The following is a 25,322-nucleotide window of genomic DNA, read 5'->3' on the forward strand; positions in this document are numbered from 1 at the left end:
CTTTCTTTAGCAACAGCCTTGGGTCTAAGGAAAGCAGGGCAAATGTTCTATTCCTAAAATCCCACTTTACAGTTTCAGTAAAATAGCATTTCTTCTCTGAATGTTATTCTAAGCACCGAGAGAGAGAAACTTTGCCCCGATTGCTCAGGAAAAATGATTTGTAAGTTTCAAAGTCAAAGCTGGAACACTGCTTTCATGGAAACATTGCTAAGGTGACAGAAGGGGGTCCAGTTGCAGAGGGACCACGGGGTAACTGAGGGACATCAGCTTTGATTCTTCGTAATTCTTGTGTACCTACATCAGATTCCTTCTTTGGGCATCCCAGGGAACTACTTCATTTGCCAGTTCTGAGTCTGCGCTCTAGTCTCGGAACTTGCAACTCTGTTCTTTCTCCTGCCCTGCCTGTCAGGTCTCCTCTCCTTGCCATCCCTGCTCTTTCAGACCTCACTGTGACTCACAGATTCTGTTGAGTAAGCCTTTCCAGCTGCCAGGCTCACACCCAGAGTTAACTCTGGATAGCATGGAACTCTCTAGGTCACTGCTTTCACAGAAGCTTCTGAAGACAGCTCACAACCCTGAAGGTCACATCTAAAGTCCTTTGCAGGACACTCAAAACTCTCTACACACCAGTGGCTATCATTTTCTCCAAGCTACCTTCCCACCCCCATCGCCAGTCATTTTCTTCCATGGGCCATGTTATACCCTAACTCATACCTCTCCCCAGAGCCTTGTCAGCTCCAAAACTCAATGTGTTTTTGGCTCACGCCTCTCATTCCCTCAGGCTGAAACTTGTATCCCCTCAGTTTTCTACTCATTTGTCAAGTGCCAAAGTAGCTGTTGTATGAGATGCTCACACAGAATCACCTCCCCTTTGCGCTTCTGTAGCACTAAGTTCTTTATTATAAACACACATCACAGTACAGGGTAGTTATTTACCTGTCCATCTCCCCAAAAAGACTGTGGGCTCCTTGAGGGTAAAGGCCATGTCTCAATTCATCTCTGTAGCCCCAGAGTCTAGCATAGTACCTGACATACAATAGGTGCTCAAATGTTTATTGATTCAGTTACCAACTACAGACAGCACAGACAACACAGCAGTACAAGAAGCCGTAGCAACATCTGCAAAGACAACACTCAAAGGAGGAAAATGATACAAGACTCTATCTGGAAGGCAAGGAAGTCATGGTCACATATTTGAAAACAGGTGGCCATCACCAGATTCAAAACTGAAACAAAGGCTCATTTTCACTTTGTTAAAAATGGCCAGACACTGCTGTTTAACAGCTTCCCAGTCACATTGGACTCTCACCACATTTATGCATCTCAAGTGACATCTAGTGGTCTAGATGATAGAACGTTTAAACATTCAAATGGCACATTATCCAAAACCAATGTAATAAACATTTACAGAGCACTTATTATTTGCCAGGCACTGTGCTAGGCACAGGGCATAGACATGAATTAAACATGGTCCCTGTCCTCAAGGAGCTCACAGACTACTGGGGAAACAGACCCAACTACAGCAGACTCAAAGAGTTTGCTATGAAGGCAAGATGGGTTCAGGACTACTTCAGGATAATTTCTAGCTCTGTGAGTTCAATCAGGCTATGAAGGACTGTAATTCTGTCGCCCAGAAAATAGGGCTAGTATCACCACAAAGTGTTGCTGCAAGAATTAAATGTACTGAGCAACTTTTAAAGTGCTTGATGCATCACTAGTGCTAAGTGGTAGGTAGCTCTTCTAGCAATACTGCATTACAGGGATGAATGGGATAATTGCTGTGATAGACAGACCCAATGCTACACAGCAACTCCAAGAAAAAAGAATGGGGGAGAAGGAGGGGGAAGGGCAGTTTTGTCAATTCCTAAGAATGAAACAGAATCCCAGGCCAAGCAAAGGCTCAGAGACAAAGAAATGCAAAGCATGTATGCCTAGTTAAATGTTAGAGTGCCAAATGTGACTGTCACAAATTATGTGAAAGGATGCAAGCTGATTAATTCACTGGGATCCACTGCTCCCAAGACAGAGGACATGATCTTTTTACACGAGAAATTCAATCATGTCACTCCCTTGCTTTAATATCCTCATGGTTTCCACTGTATTTTCAAATCCCAAGTCTTCACTATACACTAGAAGACCTTACAGCAGGAGGGACAAACTAGAGCCCTCATGCACATCCAGTGCTAAATAAGGTCTTGTTGGAACACAGCCATACTATGCGACTGTGTATCACCTGTGGCTGCTTTTGCCAGCAGTTCTGGGTGGGTGACACCGATCACAGGACTGCGAAAGTCTAAATCTTTGCTTCTGGCCCTTCACAGGTAGTTTTCAGAATCCTTTCAGGGTCTTCACCACCTTTTTTTTTTTCTACTTACCATTTGATCACTCTCATCATGTAAGCTTTTCTCTGTGTCAAACAGGCCACATCTGCTCCTGCCTTGGGGCCTTTGCTGCTGGACTGTTCTGTCTGGACTGCTCTTCCTGGTCGTCGTTGAACTGGCAGGGTCTTGCCACTCAGGCAGACTGAGCTCAAATATAAACTTCCCAAGAGAGCTTCCCTGCCTTCTTCATATTCTATATACCACATTCCCAGTCACTATCACAGCACCTTAATTTCCATCACATTTAGTATCATCTAAAACTGTCATGTTCGTTCATTTATTTACTAGGTTTCTTAATCACTTTTCCACTAAATTGGAACTTAGCCCTTTTCTATCTTTTTATTGCCACTGTCCTTTTGAATAAGGTTACTTCATTTTAGCACTACTGACATTTGGTGCCAGATAATTATTTAATTGCAGTTCTAGACAGTAGCCAATTCTGTGTTCTGTAGGATGTTAAACAGGGTGCTGGCTACTGACTACTAAATAGCAACAGCAGTCCTTTCTCCTAGTTGTGATTGTCAAAAATGTCTCCAAATATTGTCAATTATCTTCCCAGGAGACAAAATAATCTGCTAAGAACCAGTGAGTTGGAAGTTGAAACAAGGAGTATCCACCAAACTGTTAGTGCTCAGTAAATATTTACTGAGTGACTACATAAAAGGCACACGTGAAATGCTGTGCAAACAGCTTTGCAGAGACTAGCACACCAAGTCCTCAGAACAACTCCAGGAAATGGGTGTCATGCTACAGATGTAGAAACCGAGGTTCTGAAGAGTCAAAGGCCTTGCCCAAAATTAAGAAGGAATGATCAAGAATGCAAAGGTAAAGTTGGTGTGTACACAAACCTTCAACAGCCCCAACTCATCTGCAACTTCCAAATTACACTACTAAAAAGGTGGAGGACGAGAAGAGGCACTGAAAATATAGCCTTTGCCTTTCCTCCCAAATATAGGTAGGAAGGATAAAACAACTTTTTAGGATTTAAATGCTAATAGAGAGATAAACTAATAATAATTAATGCAATAGTAAATGCCATGAAAATATTGACATTTTCTATTTATGTCAATTATTAAGAATTTATTAATAGATAAAATAGAGAAAATGGAAGATTTGTAATATAACTATTAAGTAAATATGATAAATAACATTTTAAGCCAATACATGTTTAGAAAAATTAAAGCAACAATGTGAATTAAAATATAAAAATTAAGACTATATGTTTCACAACTATTTGACATGCTAGTCTTAACCACATTCAGTAAACTATCCAGTAACTATAAAACTATAAAAATACATAGCCTCACTTGAGAGTGGAGGGACATGGGAGGGATTGGAGGAGAATACTTTGGAGAGACTTTCAAAAATTAACATATGACCTCTGTTCACAAACAGGCCAAAACACTACAAAAAACAAGAAACCAAGAAGTAGTCTAAAACTACAAGGCAATGGATATAATTAAGCCTCCAACTGTGCTGCAAGGTAGGCAAAATGGGGCCAGCCAAGGAGCTTGCAAATCCAGTAATATAAACAAAATTCAGTGTGAGTAGGTGGGATTTTCTTCTCTCTTTTGAGAAGGATGGTAAAGCATGGGAATTTTTTTTTTTTGTTTTGTTTCATTTTTCGAGACAGGGTTTCTCTGTGGCTTTGGAGCCTGTCCTGGAACTCACTCTGTAGACCAGCCTGACCTCAAACTCACAGAGATCACCTGACTCTGCATGTTAAGATTGGTGTGCACCACCAATGCCTGGCTAAAGCATGGGAATTTTATTTGTTCCATGTAGAAGGCAGTGAGGGGAACAACTGATTGTCCATTGGTAAGTTTAGTTCTAAGCTATCTCACATTTTGTTTTAGTCTCCTCACAGTGTTTTCAGCTTTAAGATTTTGAGAAATAAAGGGAGTTTACTCCTTTCAAAATTTACCACTCATTTCTTGATGAACCGTGTCTGAAGGAACTAAAAATAGAAGCTCCTCTGTGTCCTGTTTAATTATCTACATGACATTAAACAATTAACAACTCTTAAAGCCTTATTTTTCATAAAACAGTTACTATGATTAGATAAACATGGTAAGCACACTTAAAATAATGCCTGGCACATAGTAGGTGCTTAATAAATGTCAAATCCTCTTATAAGTAGAAAGTAGGATTACAAGAACATTACTGGATATATAAAAGCAACTGTTGCACTATATTATCTACTACACCCAGGAATAGCACAAAAATTAGAAGAGATTTGAATAGTAAAGAGAGATTAAGACATTAACAACATTCACTGTGTAATTAAGAGCTAGCTTGTCTTTGCAATGTTAAAAGGCATAATAGAAAGTGAAAGAAACAGGCGACAGATTCTCTATTAGGTGAAACACTGTTGTTCCGAATGAGGCTCATATATCCTGGAAGCTTGGTAGCTCTTAACATCTATGATGTTTCAGTCAAACACAGAACTACAATCTACAAAGGCTTTAGACACAAGCTGCTGTATCCATGGAAACAAATGCAGAACTCAAGATACAAGAGAGATTTCAAACTGAATACATTAAGCAGTACACACTGAAGACCATGACGACATCACTTTGGCCCTGGTAGGTTTGTTAGTTTAGAAATGGTGCTTGCTGATCAGAAAGATGAAAAGGAATGATAATGTCTAGTATTGATTAGAGTTGGGGTAAACTGGACTCTCACACACTGCTGATGGAGTGAATTTAGTAATTTGATCAAAAGCCTTAAATATACACATATATTTTGGATTAATCAATTCCACTTCTGGAAATGCATCCTAAAGAAATAGTTAAACAAGAGCATGAAGGCACATTGGCTTCAGAGCATTCATATATTAATAGTAACAGCAAAACCTGCAGATGGAAATGAAAATAGCCACAGCCTAAAACATATAAAACTACAATAATAGTGATTTGGTTAAATCAGTCAGGCCACACATAGCTATTCAAATAATAGGAATATAGTCACCAGAACAAATGCCTACACCGGAATACATTTTCTTCTATTACCACATTTCAAAACCAGTTTAGAAAGGCACTTTAGTGTTGTCCGTTTGCTAAAACGCATAGTAAAGGTCTGGAATGCTTTTCATTCCTTTCTCTTGGCAGTTTCTTTTTTCTATGTTATGCACTTTTTAAGAAGGAAAAAATGAAAACAGATTTGACAAGGCATAAAATCTTCTCCTGACTAAAAATAAAAGGAACGGAATTAAAATGGAATATGAAAATGAGGTCCCCAGCTCCTACTTACCTTATATGCAAGCATGACAACATAGCAGTGGTGCCACCACCAAATACCCACACAGTAAAAAACACAATCAGAAGTGTGGTGCTGAACATCATTTGCCGTGCGTAAGTGGCAGTGTCACGAATGGCCAAGGCAAATGCCATTGCACCACGAAGGCCTACAGGGAATAGAAGAGGTGTTACTTCAATAACTCATCAGCAATGTAGACCATAAATTCAGAGATATAAAACATAACCTCAAAGCTTGAGAGCATGTGGACAAATATAAGATACATATTTAACATATGTAAAGAATGACTAACAGAGTTAGTATATAATACAGGCTTTTTTTGGTTTTTTGAGACAGGGTTTCTCTGTAGCTTTGGAGCCTGTCCTGGAACTCACTCTGTAGACCAGGCTGGTCTCAAACTCACAAAGATTCCCCCTGCCTCTGCCTCTGAAGTGCTGGGATTAAAGGCGTGTGCCACCACCACCAGGTATAATACTGACTTTCATTGATCTTCTGTTTGTTCATTTTTTAGACAGGCTCTTGTTACTGTAGGTCAGGCTGGTCTCAAATTCACAATCCCCCTGCATCTGCCACCCAAGTGCTGGGATTGCATGTATCTGCTACCACATCTGCTTGATCTCTTAACAATTCTTTAAAATTGAGTAGTTTATGTGTAATGAATTCAATTTATAATGTATGGACAATTTGGGTGACCATTGCCCCAATCAAAACAGACCTAAAATTTTACTCTTCCTGTCCAAATTACTTTGTGCTGCTCACTAGCCCAACTGCATCATCCTGGCCTGATCTGCATCATTATTAGTTTGTCTCTTAAAAGTATCCCTGGGTCTTAAGGTAGATTGATTCTCAACTTTCTGACAAACTGCCATACTGATTTCCAAAGTGGATGTACGAGTGTGCACACCACCAGCAGTGGAGGAGTGTTCCTCTTTCTCCACATCCTCTCCAGCATAAACTGTTCTCAGTACTTTTGATCTTAGCCATTCTGACAGGTATAAGATAGTATCTAGAATCATGTTGATTTGCATTTCCTTGATGATCAAGGATGTTGAGCAATTCCTTAAATTTCTTTCCACCATTTGAGTTTCTGCTGGTGAGAATTCTCTATTTAGGAGGAGGAGTGGGAGGGAAACCTGAGGTTGGAATGTAAAGTAAAACTTAAAAAAATATCATATCGTTTTTTCCCTGCTATTTCTCTGAAGAGGCAGGCAAGTCTTTGCCTGTCTTTCTTTCTCTCTTTTTTCTTCCCCTCTCTTCCTTCCTTTCCCCCAATAAAACTTCCCATGTAAGAAATATCATATCAATGGAATCACATACATAAGTTTTGAGACCGGCTTCTTTCATTCAACATAACACTTTGGAAACTCATCCATGCCACTATGTGAATAAAAGTCTGTTCTTTTTATCATTTAGTAATTTTCTACAGAACTTTATCAGGTCCTTCTCTGCCCCATTTGGTCATTCAAAGACAGACAAATGCGATGGTAAAGGTCAGCAATCCAAAATACACAGGAGGCTGAGGCAGGAGAGTCACAAATACATACAAGGCTTGCTTGAACTATAGAGTAACACTGAAGGCAGTCTGAACAACTTAGACCCCATCTTAAAAATAAAAAACAGGTTTTTTATCGAGAGAGACTGGGGAGATATACAGATAAATACTACAGGTATCTTAATGGTAGAGGATTTGCTTGGCATGCCTGAGGCACTAGGTTCAATCCCCAGAACTGAAAAAGGAAAATAAGCAAGGTATTTGTAGGTTTTGGCAGTTATGGATAGAACTGCCATAAACATCCACTTGCAGGTTTTTCTCTAAATATGTATTCATCCCTAACTTACTTACTTTGTGTGACATATTTTGAAACCAAAGATTTGGAAGCAGAGTGAAAAATTCCCACCAAAGACAATGAGAGATGGTAAGGAATTTTCTCTTTGAGGATTCAGTTTCAATGTTTCTGACACAGGACCTCCATTGCAGGCTATAGAAGTTAGCTTATGTGATGTGAATAGTATCTTGGGTGTAGACAAGAAAGGAAACTGAAACTTACCAGCAAACATCATCATGTGTTGGAAATTTGATCCAATCTTACTTCTTCTACCCAAATTAAGTAAAAGAGACAAGGGGTAAATATTGGCAGCTCTTCCCAAGAAAATAGCAACCTAAATCATTAAGAGGTTAAGGAGTAGTTCGTTTACTACTGATAATTTAAGCTATACATTCAATGTGGTGAGCAAGCACTGTCTATTGGCAACACTGTCACAGTGTCATCTGCTAGAACAGTCAATATCTACAGGCAGCTGGGATACAGTCAGTGTGACTGGGGGACTGCCATTTTAATTTTATTTCATTCAAATGAATTTAAATTGAAATAATCACACATAGCTAGCTGCTGACAGACTTAATAGAGTATTCCAGCATACACTAAGTGAAGAAAAAGATATATAAAAGAGGACCTCCTTAGTATTAACATCACAGACACATTCCTTTCCATTGCAGTGTTGAGAGGAAGCAGAGTCATGCTAGCTAAACTGCACCTTCCTTCCTAAGAATACAAAAAAGGGCAGCTCAGTCACTTCAAGCCACTGAAATGCCTGAGAAGCCCTGCTGGGTCTCACTAAATGTGCACTTCCAACCTGCAAAAAAGGTCAGATTTCATGTCAATTCAGACGGGTGTTAACTAAGAAACAGTGTGGGTGTCTTTTTCTCCATTCATTATGTACAGAAACCTGTACTTTATAATTGTGAATTTTACTGCAGGGTTCACGACACCATCTCCACCACATTTCCTGAAAGGAATAGAAAGGGAAATGTAATATTAAAAGCAAAGCAACATGGTTGAAATAGTACTGATGTAAATAACTTTCAAAGAGAGTGCAATTGCTAAGGCCACAAGGCTGCATGTAAGGATTATATACTCATTACCCTGGGCATAAGAGGTAGAAGGAGGAGGGCTGGAGTTCAAAGTTAGAGCCATGGATGAATAGAGAGTTTGAGGTTAGCAAGGGCCACATGAGACCTCATCAAAAAAATCAACAAGCCAAAAAAACACCAAAAAAAGGAGAGAGAGAAAACAAAATGCTTTTTGATAGAGTTGTTTTCCGGGTAAGTACTAGTTAACAATACTATCATTGTCATATAGCCATGCAACCCATAACATTTCAAGCAAAGAGTGCTTACACAATGGCAGTCCTATATAGTTATAATGGAGCTGGAAGATTCTTATTGCCTAATGACATCTTAACAATATTCATGTGTCTATGCTAATGCTGGCACAAACAGACCTACTATGCTACCCCTCATACACAAGAAGAGCACACACAGTTATATGTAGTACACAATAGCTGGTAATAAGTGATTGCTACTGGCTTTATGTATTTACTATATTATACTTTCTGTCATCATTTTAGTGTATTTGTTCTACTTACAAAACAAAGACTTTGGGCCAGGGAGATGGCTCAGAAAGTAAAGGTGTTTGCTGCTAAGCCTGACCACCTTAGGTCAATTCCCAGGACCCACAGAGTGGAAGGAGAGAACTGAACCTTAAAAGTTGTTCTCAGACATCCACACATATCCCATGGCATGTATAAGAAGTTTATTGTGAAACAGAATGCTATCAAACCAGCAACAGCCTCATATGCCTCATGTTTATCAACTGTCCTAAGTGAATCAACAAGCTTCTATGAATAACTGACTCATATCACGTAGGTTTATGTAAATATAATCTATGATGCTCACAATGAGAAAACTGCCTGATGACACATTTCTCCAAATGCATCTCCACCTTTAAGCAGCACATGAGCATCTACATATACTGCAACTGAACAACTAAATAACTGAATGAAAGATGCTGGTAGTCAAGTTCTCTATGATAGGAATGCAAGTGTACAAACCAACAAAAGAAGACAGCTGATTGTTAATGGTAATAGATTACAGTTGGAGATATCAGTATAAACTCATGACAGGAGATGCTGATGGTCACAAACAAAAATATTTATGGATGTATGTGTATGTACATGGCTTACTATATACATGAATATTACCTATCTCTGTCCATTGACAGGGTCTAATTCAGTGGTTCTGAACATTCCTAATGCTGCAACCTCTAATATAGTTTCTTATGCTGTGGTGACCCCCAACCATAGACTTATTTTCATTGCTACTGTTATGAATTGTAATGTACATATGTGTATTTTCTGATGGTCTTAGGTAACCCCTGTGAAAGGGTTGTTTGACCTGCAAAGGGGTCATGCTCAAAGGTTGAGAATCACTGGTCTATGCACACCCAAAGTCCAGATCTTGGTTTGCAATACCATCTTTCCCAATTAAAAGGAACCAGAGCTCTATGGAGGAATGGAAAGTTCTTGGGTATAAAGTGCACAAAATGAGCAGAAGCATCTTATACTTCTAGAAAGTAAGGAAGTGTTAAAATACAAAACCCAAATCCCCAAACCATGATGACAAGGTATGTCAAACAGAAGTGGGGGGTCTACAGAACAAGCCCCTGATGGCTAAAGCTGGGACAGTTTGAAGAACAAAACTTATAAATATGTTGTAAGTAATCCAATGTATAAACTAATGATTAAGTATTATTCAAATAAATAATGCTATAAAAAAACAAAAGAAAAACACAAAACATCATGTGAGGGAGAACAGACAAATCTCCTATGTAAAGAATTACAAAATGGGGCTGGAGAGATGGCTCAGGGCTTAAGAGCACTGACTGTTCTTCCAGAGGTTCTGAGTTCAATTCCCAGCAACCACATGGTGGCTCACAACCATGTGTTCTGGTGCCCTCTTCTGGCACGCACTATATACATGATAAATAAATAAGTCTTTAAAGAAAAGAATTACAAGCAATTTTGCAAAAAATTAGTCCCTGGGGAGATGAACCCTAACTCCACATTCCCTAAATGTGGGCTGCAAGGGGTGGCTTCTTTTCCAAGCAGGGCAAGAAAGAAAGAAAATCATGAGCCTATGTGATATGTGATAGGTAGGGTTTTAGGTAGGGGGAAGGGAGGAGGGGAGGGAGAAGGAACTGGGATTGTCATGTAAAACAAGCTTGTTTCTAATTCAAATAAAAAAATCAGAAAAAAAGGAAATCATGAGCCATGCTGCAATGGGTAAAACCCTGCAGTCACGTGACTAAAACTAAGATCAACACATTAACATGTTAATAAATACATGCCTTCAACATGATATGATGGCAATGGCACTTCATTCCCCTAGAATTCCTCCCAAGAATACATGTAACCCAGTGCAATCTTGGGGATAACATGAAACAAATTCCAATCAAGGACCACTCTACCAAACACCTGGTCAGCACTCTCAAATTTTTCAGGACTCACTAAAATGAATTCAAGACTCAGGGTGAGCATGAAGCTGACTGAATGTGTCATTACAGGCTCGTTCCTATGACAATTGTACTATGCTGATATGAGGAGCTAATGGGAAATTGGGCTGTGAGGTACAGGAAAGCTTTCTGTGCTATCATCATTATTCTTTCCACAAATGGAAAATAAACGAAAATGTAAAATTTCTTTGGAAATAATTCCATTTAAAAAAGAAAAAGAAAATATAACAGCAGCAAAAAGGCACGGGAGGCTGTGTGGCAACTGCTGCTAATTTTCACAAATCCATGACTAGTCTTTTCTTCTAAGCACAAGACCCTCCTCCCTTTTAGCTCCAATTTTTGAGTACACAGCCACTCAGATAAAGAGCATGAATTCCTAGTTTCCCTTGCGGGTAGGTGTTGCCAGCACTGTTATGTACAAGTGGTATGTACACTTCTAGGTAGTGCCCTTAAAGATAATTAGCAGGCACAAGAGTCAGATGCCATGAACCACAAGAACGCAGGCAACTCCCTACGGAAAGCAGCATCAAGGCTGCCCAAGTTCATAACAATTCCACGTCACACAAGCTCAGACTTTTACAGAAGAAACTTCGGTCTCATTTAACTTATTTAAACCTGGCTTAATTTGAGTCATTGTCACATGAAACCAAATGCAACCCAGGCTACCAGAGACAAGATAGCATTGACCTGTTAAGAATCATTTGCATAGATTCTTTATTAATAATCTTAAATCCTAACAAGACTCACAAACCTTGCAACTATTTAACATTATTTCTGGGATAACTACTATAGATTAAAAAAATTCAAATAGTGACGAGCTCGGAAGCAACTGAACTCAACAACGTATCTTCCGGCTAAGGCAAGTTGACACTTTTTTTTTTTTTTTTTGGTTTTTTGAGACAGTTTCTCTGTGTAGCTTTGGAGCCTGTCCTGGCACTCGCTCTGGAGACCAGGCTGGCCTCGAACTCACAGAGATCCACCTGCCTCTGCCTCCCGAGTGCTGGGATTAAAGGCACGAGCCACCAATGCCTGGAACAAGTTGACTCTTATTGATAGGAATTGGCTGTTTTGCTGTAAGACAGCAGTTCAACAAAATGTCACTTTCTAATATAGATCTTGTGTGGTTTGAAGTTTTTAAAATGCAATGCTCTGTCAGAATCTGGCTTCTTACGTGGCTTTAGTGCTTCTTTTGAAAACCACTTATTTAAGCATTCATTTCCAAGACAGCAATCTTCCCTTCCACATTTCAAGTTCAACTCTCCCACTGTGATAGTTCCAGGTCCTCAGGCTCTTCAGTCTGAAGACCACTCTAGCCTTGCCTCTCACGGTCAGCCCCTTTCTTTCTCTTTCTTTCTTTCTTTCTTTCTTTCTTTCTTTCTTTCTTTCTTTCTTTCTTTCTTTCTTCCTCTTCTCCATGTGGTAGACACACTCTTCCCACAGCCTACATCTACTTTGTTCTTTTCTGTTTCCATAATGCTCACTCAACAAAGCCACAAACCTCAATTGACCCAATGCTTCTTTTCTTCCTGTGCTTACCACTAATTCTTACTGGACAGAGTCACATGGCATGGAAGATTGGTATCTTGCAAGTGCTGATTCCTCAAAGTTAAATGGGCCCCCATTAACGCTCAGCAATTGTATTGCAATTATTTGGTCCACTGTCTCTAACTTTCCATGACTACTTCACTACTTCATAAACTTTCTCTCTACCTTCCCCCAAACTCATCTGTGGGAGCCAGCCTCCAAGATGGTCCCTAATGACCCCTGCCTCCTGGTGTGTGTGTGTGTGTGTGTGTGTGTGTGTGTGTGTGTGTGTGTGTGTGTGTGTGTGATCCCCACTCACACTGTACCACAATTAGTCTGTATGACCAGCAGAGTATTACAGAAGTAATGATGAAATTTCACTTCCAACATTGGTCTATAAAGGGCACCTTGGCATCTATCCTTATCTTCTTTCAGTTCATTCTCTCTGATAATCCATGCTGAAACTTCCCCTGTGAACAGGTCCTACAGAAAGATGGTTCTTTCTGTTGATAGCACATGAGTGAGGTTGCCATGGCTCCTCCAGACCCAGAGAAGTCCTCAGACCCATACCAGCAAATCATGTCACTGTAACCCCCAGAGAGGCGATGGAGTCAGAATCACCCAGGTAAGATAGTCTAGGTTTCTGGGGATACCATGTAAGTTAAAGAATGGTAGGTTTCCAGATCATTTCTTACACAGCAAATAACTTGGACACCTGGCTGTTCTATCAGCAGGCAATGTCACTTCCTACTTTATAAAATAGAAGCCATCAGCTAGGAGCTTCACTTTCTCACCATATCTCCTTCACCAACTGGGGAAGCTGCCCCAAGCAGAGGCCAATTCCTCTCCACAAACTTCAGGATCAACCTGTCCTCATCTTGTCATGAGGATGTCTTTCATGTTCTCAGATTCTTCCTTTCAAGTTGGTTTTACTTTTTATTTATTTATTTATTTATTTATTTATTTATTTATTTTATTACATTTATTTATTCATGCCACAAGTGTGGAGGTCTGAAGCCAATTACAGGAGTCAGTTCTCAACTTGTATCACGTGGGTCCCAAGGAATGAACTAAGATTGTCATATGTGGCAATAAGCAGCCACTTTGCTGGCCCCTCAAGTTGGCTCTGAAGGTAAAAGTGCTCAATTTATATGAAACAGAGAAGAATATGGGAAAGAATGTGGCCTTACTCAACCTTCCTCATCTTTGATGCATTGCCCTGTGGCATAGAACCTAACTCTTCCTCACAGTCAAGCTTTCTCTCTCTCCCTTAGTAACAGAGGACAGTTTTGTGCCTTCTGTTGTAATGGGCTGGAGATAAAAGTCACGGTTTTCCCAGGGAAGCAGCTTGCCCCCAAGCTACTGCACTGCTCCATTTTTCCAATCTGATTTTGAGACAGGGGCATGTCAAGATGGCCTGACATTTCAGATCTTCCCCACCATCATAGGGCTTATAGTTACATGGCACCATGCCCTGCAAAGGACAAATATTTTTACCTCAGAGGTCAACAGAGTAGTAAAAGTCTCTGTCATTCCAATCTGTCAACATTTTTGTGCAATAAATTCAAGTAGAAATAGAACAGGAAAAATTATTAGAATGGAATTAGGGAAACAGTCGATATCCTTACTTGTGTTCTCAGAAAAAATCACACATTTAAATATTTTATCAATGCCACATGAAGATCTCGATTAAAATAGTTTTCCAAACAGACACATGATAAAGGATACAAATGCTCCTACTACAAATGTTGGATTGAAGACATGGTTCTGGAAGGTGAACAGCGTCAGCCCCATGTAGGAAAAGATGAAATTCTCCGCTAAGAAATTGAGCAGCTCAAACAACTGAAATGAAATTTAAGATGTTCCAGTAAGTGTCACACTAAAAATATGAGGAACACACATTTTAAATATGTAAAGCTCATATACACACCTGAAAACATGTGACTCAGAGGGGAGCGCATGTAGTGATGGTATTTGCAAACCCACAGAAAGAGCCAGAAATGGTGTGCCCTCACATTTCCCCATCAGCTCCCTTCTCACAGTCCTCATCATTGCTTACTTCTCCTCCTCCAAACACAATGATTCTCTTTGAATGCCCTAGCCTAGCTTTGATCACTTTCTGTACATGATTCTGAAACCTAAGTGGCAAGCTCTTCATGCCCATTTCTCATCTCCACCCAGTAAAGCTCACTTAAAATGAGTTTCAAGATACTTTCCTCTATAAGCTACCAAACACAGAGGATCTTGTGTGACCACTGTCATATCACTAGAGTGCTGTCACTCTTTTTTGGCTAGGTCTTAGCTTCTCATTTTATGGACTAAGACTCCTAAAATCAGGACCTCTCTATGATAACATGAATTCAGCAGCCTCCCCTGATGCCTGTCAAGGTCCACCCATTCACAGCACTGTTTCTATTGCAGGTGTAAAGAAGTTTCCAATAAAGTGAGGGCCTTCCATAAGCTCTACTTTTCCTTGACCTTTCCCAGGAGTCACCTGCCTCACAACAATAGGAAAGACAATGAATCTGAGCTCTGGAGTCTAAATGCCTAGGCTCAAACCACACCTTCCCTACTTGCTAGCTCTATGGCTTTGGGCAAATTTGTTGGCGTTCTCATTTTTTGTTATTGCTTAGAGGGGAGTCTTGGGACAGAGTTTTACTATGTAGCTCAGGGTGACCTTAAATTCCGGATTATCCTGCTTCCATGTCTTAAGTATCTGTGTTTGTGTGTATGTGCAGGGTGGTGCATATGAATGTCGGCACACGTGTCACACACTGTATCTGAAGTTCAGCTTTCAATCTCAGGTGTTAGTTCTTGCCTTCCATCTTGTGTGAGAAAGGTTCTCTCTGTTGATGATTTTTGCTATGGATAGCAGGCTAGCTGACTGTCAAGCTTCTGGGGATTTTCTTGTCTATACTTCTCATCTTCATTTAGGATTATTAGAATTACAGACACTCAGGTTATGTATCCAACCTTCCCATGCATTCTGGCAATTTGAACTCAGGCCCCCACACTTGCACAGCAAGCACATTTCCCTACTGAGCCATTTCCCCAGTCCCCAAGTGTTTTTATTATCGGTACATACCACACACCTGGCTTACTTACTCTTTTCAAAACAGAGTTAGAAATGTTTTTTAAAGCAGAGTTTGGAGGTCTGGGATATAGCTCAGTAGTAGAGCACTTGCCCACCAAATAAGAGGCCCCAGGTTCAATCCCCAAAACTGCACAAAAAAGCAGAGTTGGCTTATTACCAAAAATAATAACAAACATTAAAATAGGCATATATTTTTCTATGAATAACTTAATACATTCTTACTCCTATTTGCCAGAAAACAGTAGAGTCAGTGTTCAGAGGCACAGTGGATCCAGAGTCTCAGATCTAATTCTGAACACAGAAGCTGGCAAACCCCATGAAGTGCCAAAGAGTAAATATTTGGGGCTTTGCAGGCACAAAGTGTCTATTAAAGCCCATCTTGGCCACGTTAGTACAAAAGCTGCATAGGCTATATACACATTAAAAGATGGGTGTGGCTCTGGCTTGAGAAAATTTTAGTAATAGACACTAAAATTAAGTTCCATATAGCTTTCATGATTTAAAAAATATTCTCCTAGCTTTTCCTAATCTTTTCAAATTATAAGAATGTTCTAGTTCACAAAATATCTAAGGACAAACTTAACCTAAGGATTGTGTCTGTTTCCACTAGGCCATTCCAAATCCTCCCCCATCCTTTAGATGTACCATTTCTACTATGGTAACATCCAGCCCCTCAAGCCTCAAACTGTTGACTCTATCCCCAGATGTTTGTACAACAGATAATCCCAAGTCTGCACACTATGATTTCTACTGGCTATATATATTTTCTGTATGCAAGTTTCACATCACCAACAAGGCTGGAAGCTCTTAGCTTGCTGTTGTTATGCCCTACCTTGCCACCTAAAAAAGACCAACCCCCAGGCTGTTTAGCTTCTATATGTTTAGTGAACTAAATTATTTGGCAAATGGGATTTTTTTTTTTTTTTGGTTTTTCGAGACAGGGTTTCTCTGTGGCTTTGGAGGCTGTCCTGGAACTAGCTCTTGTAGACCAGGCTGGTCTCAAACTCACAGAGATCCGCCTGCCTCTGCCTCCTGAGTGCTGGGATTAAAGGCGTGCGCCACCACCACCCAGTTGGCAAATGAGATTTATAACCTCCATGCAAATGCTTCAGAGGGAAGCCTAATTTCTTTTCCAGTATTAGGGAAAGCATTGGATATACACTACCTTTGTAGCTCCATGACAGAGAGGGAAAGGAAGAGGGAGGGGGAGTGGGAAGGAGAGAGAGAGAGAGAGAGAGAGAGAGAGAGAGAGAGAGAGAGAGAGAGAGAGAGAGAGATTGCTATTTTGCTTTAGCATTGGTCCTTTCTAGACACAACTCACCTTTTCTAGCCTTCTGCAAAACTGGAAGTTCCTGGTTCTCACTACAGTTATCAAGTATGCCCTATTGTAGACATTACATTTTGTTTATTAATTGCTCTTAAATATCTCCTAAGACGGGAAAATGATATGCCTAATTCCTTCAGAATTCTTTTCAGGTAGCCTGTTCATGCAGTGCCCAGTCAATGACAGTCCCCTGAGGCTCCTGGAAGCAGCAGTATTACAGAGCCTGAATGAAGAGTGCAGGAAGCTTAGTCCCTGTATAGCTCAGCAAATTAGATAAGAAGTCAATCTCTTTTGCGCTACACAACAGAAACTCTGATCAAGTCAGAGTGGGCCTTCAAATCGGTCCTCTCAGCAGCCACTAAATTAGGAAGATACTAAGAGAAGGGGAAGCCAACTGACTAGTTTTCGGAAGTTCAATCCTAACACCCTCCGGTTACTCTGCTGACCGAGTGCTGCCCTAGAAGCTGCTACCCTGCAACCTGCCAGTCCCATTTTTTTCTAGAGTCAGTGGAAGAGAAGACATCACCTTGGAATGATCACAGATATTTAAGTTGAAAAATAAAACCTTTTGTTATGGAAGAGGAGGAAAATTTTATTCACCAAGTATAAATTTTCTCTTACCTGCTTCGTTCTATGCTGAGACTCTGTGGACAAATTATTGTATGTATAATGTGCCTGTGTGATGCCACAAAACAACACTGCAACCACACCTGCAAAGACAGAAAAGTCCAATTCACACAAAAGGACAGATCCTAAGTTTTACACCAAGTCTCTTATTTTACAGAAGTAGATTCTACACATGATGTTAACATTTCATTTACTTTGACTTATTTTGTTGGGAGGAACCAATTACTTGCATGAAAAATACTTTTTATGGGCTGGAGAGATGGCACAGACATTAAGAGCACTGAGTGCTCTTCCAGAGGTCCTGAGTTCAATTCCTGGCAACCACATGATGGCTTACAACCATCTATAATTGGATCTGATGCCCTCTTCTGGCATAAAGTCATACACGCAGATAGAGAACTCATACACATAAATAAATAAATAAACAAATAAACAAATAAATAAATAAATAATAAATCCTTAAAAAAAAGAAAGCCTTTTTTTTTTGCATTCAAATCTCCATCCCAACTCCCAACCATAACAAGGATGTTTAAACACTAAAAGAGTTGGTTCACTTGGGAAAGAAAGTCACTCCTCACTGGGGCTTACAATGCAAAGAAAGTCACCTACCTGTGAAACCCCAAGCTTCGGCCAAAAGGAAGGTACTCCAGGACATCAAGAAGAACAGACCTGTCTCCAGCAACTGGAACTCCCGCAACTTGGTGAACTTTGTCACGTAAGACTGTTAAGCTTGGTAACAAGATCTCATAATAACACACAAATATGACTAGGAAAATAATAGTCAATTCAAGGTAGTCATGAAAGTTAGGGAAGGTCTCTTGAGCCTCTCTAGCATAAAAGACACAAAGTAAAATGGTAAATTCTTAGAATGAGATCTTATGGAGCTGCTCTATCAGTGAGAAAATCTCACAAATTAGATGTTCCTACTGATTTATGCGTATGATATACTCTGCCAGAAAACACACAATAAAAGACAGACAGATAAGGCACAACCATGCCAAAACTCTATTAACCTGTGGCCCAAAACAAGACACTTTCCATGTTTACAATTTGCATTCATAGAAACATGTAGTTTCCATGGAGTTTCACATTTTTTGATCTTCTAACTCATTTGCGATATAAAGCATCCATCCCACGAATAAGAAACTGAGGTACTTTACTCCTTTATAGTAATCTAAAAAAGTATATGTCAAGTGACAGTGGAAGAACCTGTGCCAAGTTGTGACAAATCCAGGGCTAGAATCTAGAGTCAGTTCATGAACTAGCTCCTTAATAAAATTAATAAATAAGTTACACTTCCTAACCCCGAGGATCTTATACCAGAGAGGAGATACAGCCTGTACTGGCTCCCTTCAAAAATCCCTTTACTGCTCTTCAGTTAAAAAGCCATGGATGATAAATGGACATGGTAGCACATGCCTTTAATCCCAGCATTTGGGAGGCAGAGGCCAGAGGATCTCTATGAGTTCGAAGGCAGCCTGGTCTACAAAGCAAGTTCCAGGACAACCAGAGCTGTTAACAGAGAGAAACCCTGTCTGAAAAAACAACCCCCCAAAAAGGCCATGAATGTACTCTCTTCCAGCATAAAACCGAGAGTATTGAAAGAGAATCACACATGTATTTTACATGAAAGTGTTTTAAAAGATTTCTACCTGAGCCAGGCAGGGGTAGCACACTCCTTTAGTCCCAGCACTCGGGAGGCAGAGGCAGGAGAATCTCTGTGAGTTCAAGACCAGCGTGGTCTACAGAGCTAGTTCCAGGACAGTCTCCAAAGCCACAGAGAAACCCTGTCTCAAAAAACAACAACAACAAAAATTTATACCTGGATGAAGCTAGAGAGATGGCTCAGTGGTTAACAACACTTGATGTTCTTCCAAAGGACCTCAGTTGGGTTGTGAGGGTGGCTTACAACCACCTGGAACTCAGCTCTAGGGGATTCAACATCCTCTGCTGGCTTCTGTGGACACCTGCACAGATATGTCATACACTCACACACACTCATAAGCATAACAGAAACTTTGGGGCTTATCCAGTCCTACTCAATTTTCCCAGCCTTCCACTATCGTATATTGAGATCCAACGTTCAAATATCAAAACCTCTATCATATTTGTGTCTGCAAGGGAGGGGCCATGCTTGTCTTATCTTTGATTGGGTGCTACAATGTCTCCTGAATGAATATACAAATCATTTGCCCTGTATTTCCCATGGCTAGCTACTGACAGTATCAGGACTACAACTCAGGTCCTTTTTTGCTCCCAAGCCAGGTGAACAAAAGTTGTAATGGAGAAAGACAGGATGAACATGTATATGTGCTCACACAGGAATCACACATTTTCAGTTTTTTCTATTAAGCAAGGAGAGAAACGTGACAAAGATGACCAGCAGCACAAATTACCCATAGACTTTGGGGAGTCTACTTACTTCACACCAATTTAATCTATAACTTTAAAATTGATCCTCTCATGGATAGTTGTATCTAGTCAAAGACTCTGACAGTGACAGCTTAGGGGCAGTTTAGCATTGTGGTACATAACAACACTTGTAGCAGTCAGTAGGCTAAAGCAGAAAGATCATGAATTTGAGGGCAGCCTGGACTACCATAATATGATCCAGTCTCAAAAATAGTAATAGGGGCTACAGAGATGGCTAAGTGGTTAACAACACTGTCCGCTCTTGCAGAGGATCTGGATTCAGCTCCAAGCACCCACATCTGTAGTGGCTCCAGTTCTAAGGCATCCAGCATTGTCTTCTGGCCTCTGCAGGCATCATGCATGCACATAGTGCACAGAAATACATACAGGTAAAACAGGCATATATGTAAAAGTAAATTAAAAACAAAAGGAGGGGTGAGGTGTGGGGATACAGTTCAGTTGGTAGAAGGCTTGCCTGGCATGCACAAAGCTCTGGCTTTAAGCATAAACACTGCATAAACTGGGTATGGTAGTGTATGCCTATATTCCTTGAACTTGGGAGGAAGAGACAGGAGGATCAAAACTTCCCAGGCATCCTCAGCTCCATAGCAGATTCAAGGCCAGCATTAAACACATGAGACCCTGCTCCCCACACACATTTTAAGGCACTGAGCCTATGCAAAACAATGGAATTTGTTAAGTGACATATTTACAAAGACTTTTGCTTCATGTTTTCATAAAAACTTCTTTGTTAAAAGATTAGTAAATATAAAAGCAATTCTAGTTATGGAACTAGGAAAAACCATGCCTCATTATGCTACCTCAATAAGTTAAAAAGAAAAAAGTAATATAATAAAAGGATATTAAAGCTGTCACCACTCCTGTAGCAGCACCCATTGCAAAAGATCCACTGAAGATCCCAAGGAAGATTCCAATAGATTTGAACATGGCCGTGACATCAAAGGTATGGCTGTTGTCTCCAGCTGGTTGGTATGCCACTATTGAGCTACAAAAGGACAAGACTGCTCTCAATTTTAGTAGCAACTTTTACTTTTTAAATATTATCCAAATCTGGATGACAGCACACACCTGTAACCTCAACATTTGAGAGGCTAAGGCAGGAGGAGCTACGGTTCTAGGACTACACAGTGACAACCTGTATCGACAACAAAAAATGGAAGCATTTTCTAGTATAGAACTTTAATGACAAAATAAGAAAAAGAAAGAGACCCCCAACTATTTGTATGTGAATTACAAAAGGCTACAAAAAATCCTGCAGTATATACAGTTAGCAAGGAAGTATAGCTTTCAAGAGCAGGCCATTGTAAAGGCCTGTATTTAAAAGCTGTATCCAGCATCTTCATCCTCAAAACAGATATACCCACATCCCTCACCCCACCCGTGTGTGTGTGTGTGTGTGTGTGTGTGTGTGTGTGTGTGTGTGTGTGTGAGAGAGAGAGAGAGAGAGAGAGAGAGAGAGAGAGACAGAGACAGAGACAGAGACAGAGACAGAGACAGGGGGGGAGATTATGTTTAAGAATTATTTGTTCTGAGTACTTCAAAGCCCTAATCAAAACAAACAAAGCAATCCTACTTGTTTCCTGCAGAGGCATAAAAATATAAAGAACATTACTCAATGTTCAACCCTAGTGCATGTGGTTCCTCTTATGGGAAAATGAAGGGAAAATGGAAGATTTTTTTCCAACTTTTAAAATGCCAAATGGGTCAAATGCCTAATATGTATTCACTAATTAAAACAGACTTCTTTAGGCAAATGGGCTCAAAAGTCTTTCCAAGGAATTAGGTTCCACTCTGGAATAATTTGGACATACCTAGCTGGATCCTCTCTACTCTCAACTTAAGAAACAGTCACTCTGAACCAAGCCAAGCCAAGCAATTAAAATGAACACTCACTGTTTTGAATTCAAGTTCCAAACCTGCTCTAAAAAGAGCTTCTTTTATAACAGTCACCCCAGGAAATAGACCCCAGGTCTACAGTTCCAGGACAGCCAGGGCTACACAGAGAAACCCTGTCTTGAAAAACCAAAAAAAAAAGTACAGACTCAAAGACATTATACAAGTCATGTCAAAGAAGAGGAAGAAAAACACATTACTAAGAACATGATGAATTCACCTCAAGCTTACAATTATTTGCTGGTTCAAGGCTTTAAAAAGTATGTTACCTATATCATGTATTACAAGTTATTTTATATTTCCCAGGTTAAACTGTTAAATAACATAAGACCAAAGTATAATTTCCTAATTAGTACCTATTTTATTAAATCACAACATCAATTTCTAGTAACAGCATTAAGAAATTTTTAACATTCAATCTGAATTGAAATTTTACCCATTTGTGTTTAAATGCTCAAAGTAACCAGATCACTTTGGAACTAAAAGAGTATATATTGTTTTGATAAATGTGAAATGGCCTTTAATAGCACAATAATTTTACACAAAAGTTACAGCATTGTAAGTGTGTGCTGTGGAACAATCTTTGTACACTATAAATATGTATTACTCTTGTTGGTTAATAAAGCGCTGACTGGCAGAAAGAGATTGGGTGGAAGAGCCAGATTAGGACACTGGGAAGAAGGGTGGAGTCTCAGAAGTTGCCAGCCAGACACAGAGGAAGCAAGATGTGTACAAAATGAGGTAACAAGCCATGAGCTATGCGGCAGCAAGTAAAGGACTAGAAATAGGTTTATTTAAGTTGTAAGAGCTAGCTCATAACAAGCCTAAACTATTGGTCGAACAGCTATAATAATAAGTCTCTGTGTGGTTATTTGGGGAACTGGCTGGTGGGACAGAACTAACTGGCAGGACAGAAAAACTCCACCTACAAGCATGATATGATTATGCTATATAACATTAAAATACATTTTACAGGAGGGAAAACATACTTCTTTACAGCAACCTTCATCCTCTTTGATAATTTTTTTCAAAATATTGAATGAAATATAATATGTATGCTTTGCCTCCTGGGGTTGCTCTTTTTGGATTAGTATAAATTCCAGTTTTACACTAATCATGATTTTAGTCTTTAATCACTAAAATGAACAACATATGGAAAATATGATGGGCTTGTGTCTTCTGTTTTGGGCAAATGCTGGTCTCTGGGTTAAAAATCTTGCCTCATCTTTTTCCATATCAGGGCACATTCCATCTTGTACATAAATATTTACATGAATACATTTCAAACATCCTAATATTAATGCAACATATGGCTCAAGGGAAAATCACCCCCATCATCTACTGCCTTAACAGATGTATCTTATTAACCTTCTGCATTTATTTTCTTTTGTTACATGCATAATGTTTTGAATTCATTATGAGTCATAGCTCAGTAAGTACTCTAGGCTGGTTTTGAACTCGCTGTGTAGATGAGGATGACCTTGACTTACTTATCTTTCTGCCTTCACCAGCCAAGTGCTGGGAATACAGGTGTGAACCACCATGCCCAATTTTTTTAAAAAAAATTATTTATTATATATACAGTGTTCTGCCTGCACATTGCCATGTCTAGTTTTAATGCTGTACTAGGGATAGAACCCAGCACTTCACATGTACTAAGCAAAAAGTCTATCAACTGTGCTATATACCAGCCCATGGTTTTGAACTCTGCTTCTTCAATGAACAATGAAACATGAATTACAAAACCAAGATATTTAAGAATTTAAAATGGTATTAGCTGATGAGGGATGTCCTTCTGTATGCTATGAAAATATGTTTCTCTTATTGATTGATGAATAAAGCTGTTTTGGCCAATGGACAGGCAGGATGTAGCCAGGTAGGAAGTATAGGCTGGGCTATGAGACTAGGAGAATTCTGGGAAGAGGAACACAGAGAGTGAATCTTGAGTGAGACACAATGTAGCTGCCAAGGAAGCAACAAACCCCGGCTTCACCAGTAAGTCAAGACCATGTGGAGATACACAGATTAATAGAAATAGATTAATAACTAAGAGAGAACTACCCAATAAAAAGCCTGAGCCATTGGCCAAACAGTTAACAATTAATATAAGCCTCTATGTGTTTATTTGGTACTAAATTGCTGTGGGACTGGTAGGGACAGAAACTTCCACCTACAATTAGAGGCATAATTTATTTAACCATTTGGCCATTGCTAGACTTTAAAAGTTGCTTCTAGAGGCTGGTGATAAAGTTCAGTAACAGGGCACTTGCCTAGCATACAAAAGGCATGCAAAAGGCCCCGATTTTTTTATTCCTGTATGACAAAAATAAAAACACAAACTGGACTTTCAAAACCTGCTCCTAATATTTGTTTCCACAGCAGCATGAAAGAATATCTTTGTAACTTCTACATATTTTGGTCTATTCCTTTGTACTATTTTCATGGGAACAGAGATTACTGTATCTACAATTCTTTTTTTGTGCTGATCAAGTGCTTCCAAAACAGCCTCCAAAACATATTTCTGGAGAGAAATATGGCAATGTTGCTCACTTTAAAAAAGGTTATAGCCATTGGCCTAGAAATTTTACTTTAAAGTGTATCTTTGGGGTCAACAAGATAGCTCAGTGAGTAAAGGCACTTGCTGTCAAGCCTGATAACCTGAGTTCAATTCCTGGAACCCACATGGTAGAAAGAGAGAATTGGCTCCTACAAAACAGAAACAAGTTCCAAAATAATTTTATAAGTCTTAAACGGTTGGCTTAATATGTTAATTGTCAAACAATTCTTCCAGAAGGCATCCCTCCCCACAAAATTGCCTTATAGAATATAAACAACAATAATCAAACTAAGGGAATGCAATACAAATAGAGTATACTTCAATTCCTTTGAAACGCATTCAAGGTGAATGCGAAAAGACTGCCACTATACCATTGAATACCTCCATCTAGTAACTTTCCATGGCTGAGCAACACAACTGCTTTCCCTCTCATTTGGGGGCAGGAACTTATCTGCTCAGCTCCATCAAGACACATCTATAGCTAACAGCTCCCTGTTGTAATGATACCTCCTGTGAAGACTGCAGCACAGATAGCATGAGTTAGCTTAACAATTCAGAAAGATACTAGCTATGTATTATCCTTAAGAAAATTAAGAAAGAAATCATTCAAATTGTTTTCTAGAAGGCTTCATTCACTCCCAGAACCCAGTTTCAGAAAGGCTGCAATAGGAGAAGTGTGGCCCTTTGTGAGAACATCTATGGAAAAGTCTTTTCTTTTAAATATATTTCTTCACCACCAAAGCTCAAATGTTTCCGATGTATTCACTTTTCTTAACACTGGTCATATGCTAATGTTACAGGAAATGGGTTACTTTATTAACAGAAAATGTAAGGCTTGCTGAACAACAGTTTAAGATAGTAACAGAACAGAACAAAAATT

At 39.6% G+C, this 25,322-nt stretch overlaps 1 protein-coding gene across 4 annotated transcripts in view; it reads right to left on the reverse strand.

The window, feature by feature from the left end:
- Slc9a6 (solute carrier family 9 member A6) overlaps positions 1 to 25,322 on the reverse strand; it is a 73,541-nt gene that overhangs the window by 12,824 nt on the left and 35,395 nt on the right. For 3 of the 4 annotated variants that reach the window (XM_027433375.2, XM_027433376.2, XM_027433374.2), the window contains 6 exons: positions 20,836 to 20,977; positions 18,169 to 18,274; positions 17,554 to 17,642; positions 14,243 to 14,356; positions 7,688 to 7,799; positions 5,634 to 5,787 (listed from right to left, as the gene is read on the reverse strand). In XM_027433375.2, coding sequence (XP_027289176.1) covers positions 5,634 to 5,787; positions 7,688 to 7,799; positions 14,243 to 14,356; positions 17,554 to 17,642; positions 18,169 to 18,274; positions 20,836 to 20,977 — 717 coding nt within the window. Of the gene's footprint in view, positions 1 to 936; positions 1,027 to 5,633; positions 5,788 to 7,687; positions 7,800 to 14,242; positions 14,357 to 17,553; positions 17,643 to 18,168; positions 18,275 to 20,835; positions 20,978 to 25,322 lie in introns of all 4 variants that reach the window. The other variant, XM_035449934.1, reaches the window with a different exon arrangement.

The sequence above is a fragment of the Cricetulus griseus genome, chromosome X (assembly GCF_003668045.3).
Source record: "Cricetulus griseus strain 17A/GY chromosome X, alternate assembly CriGri-PICRH-1.0, whole genome shotgun sequence".
In the NCBI taxonomy this organism is placed as follows: Eukaryota; Metazoa; Chordata; class Mammalia; order Rodentia; family Cricetidae; genus Cricetulus; species Cricetulus griseus.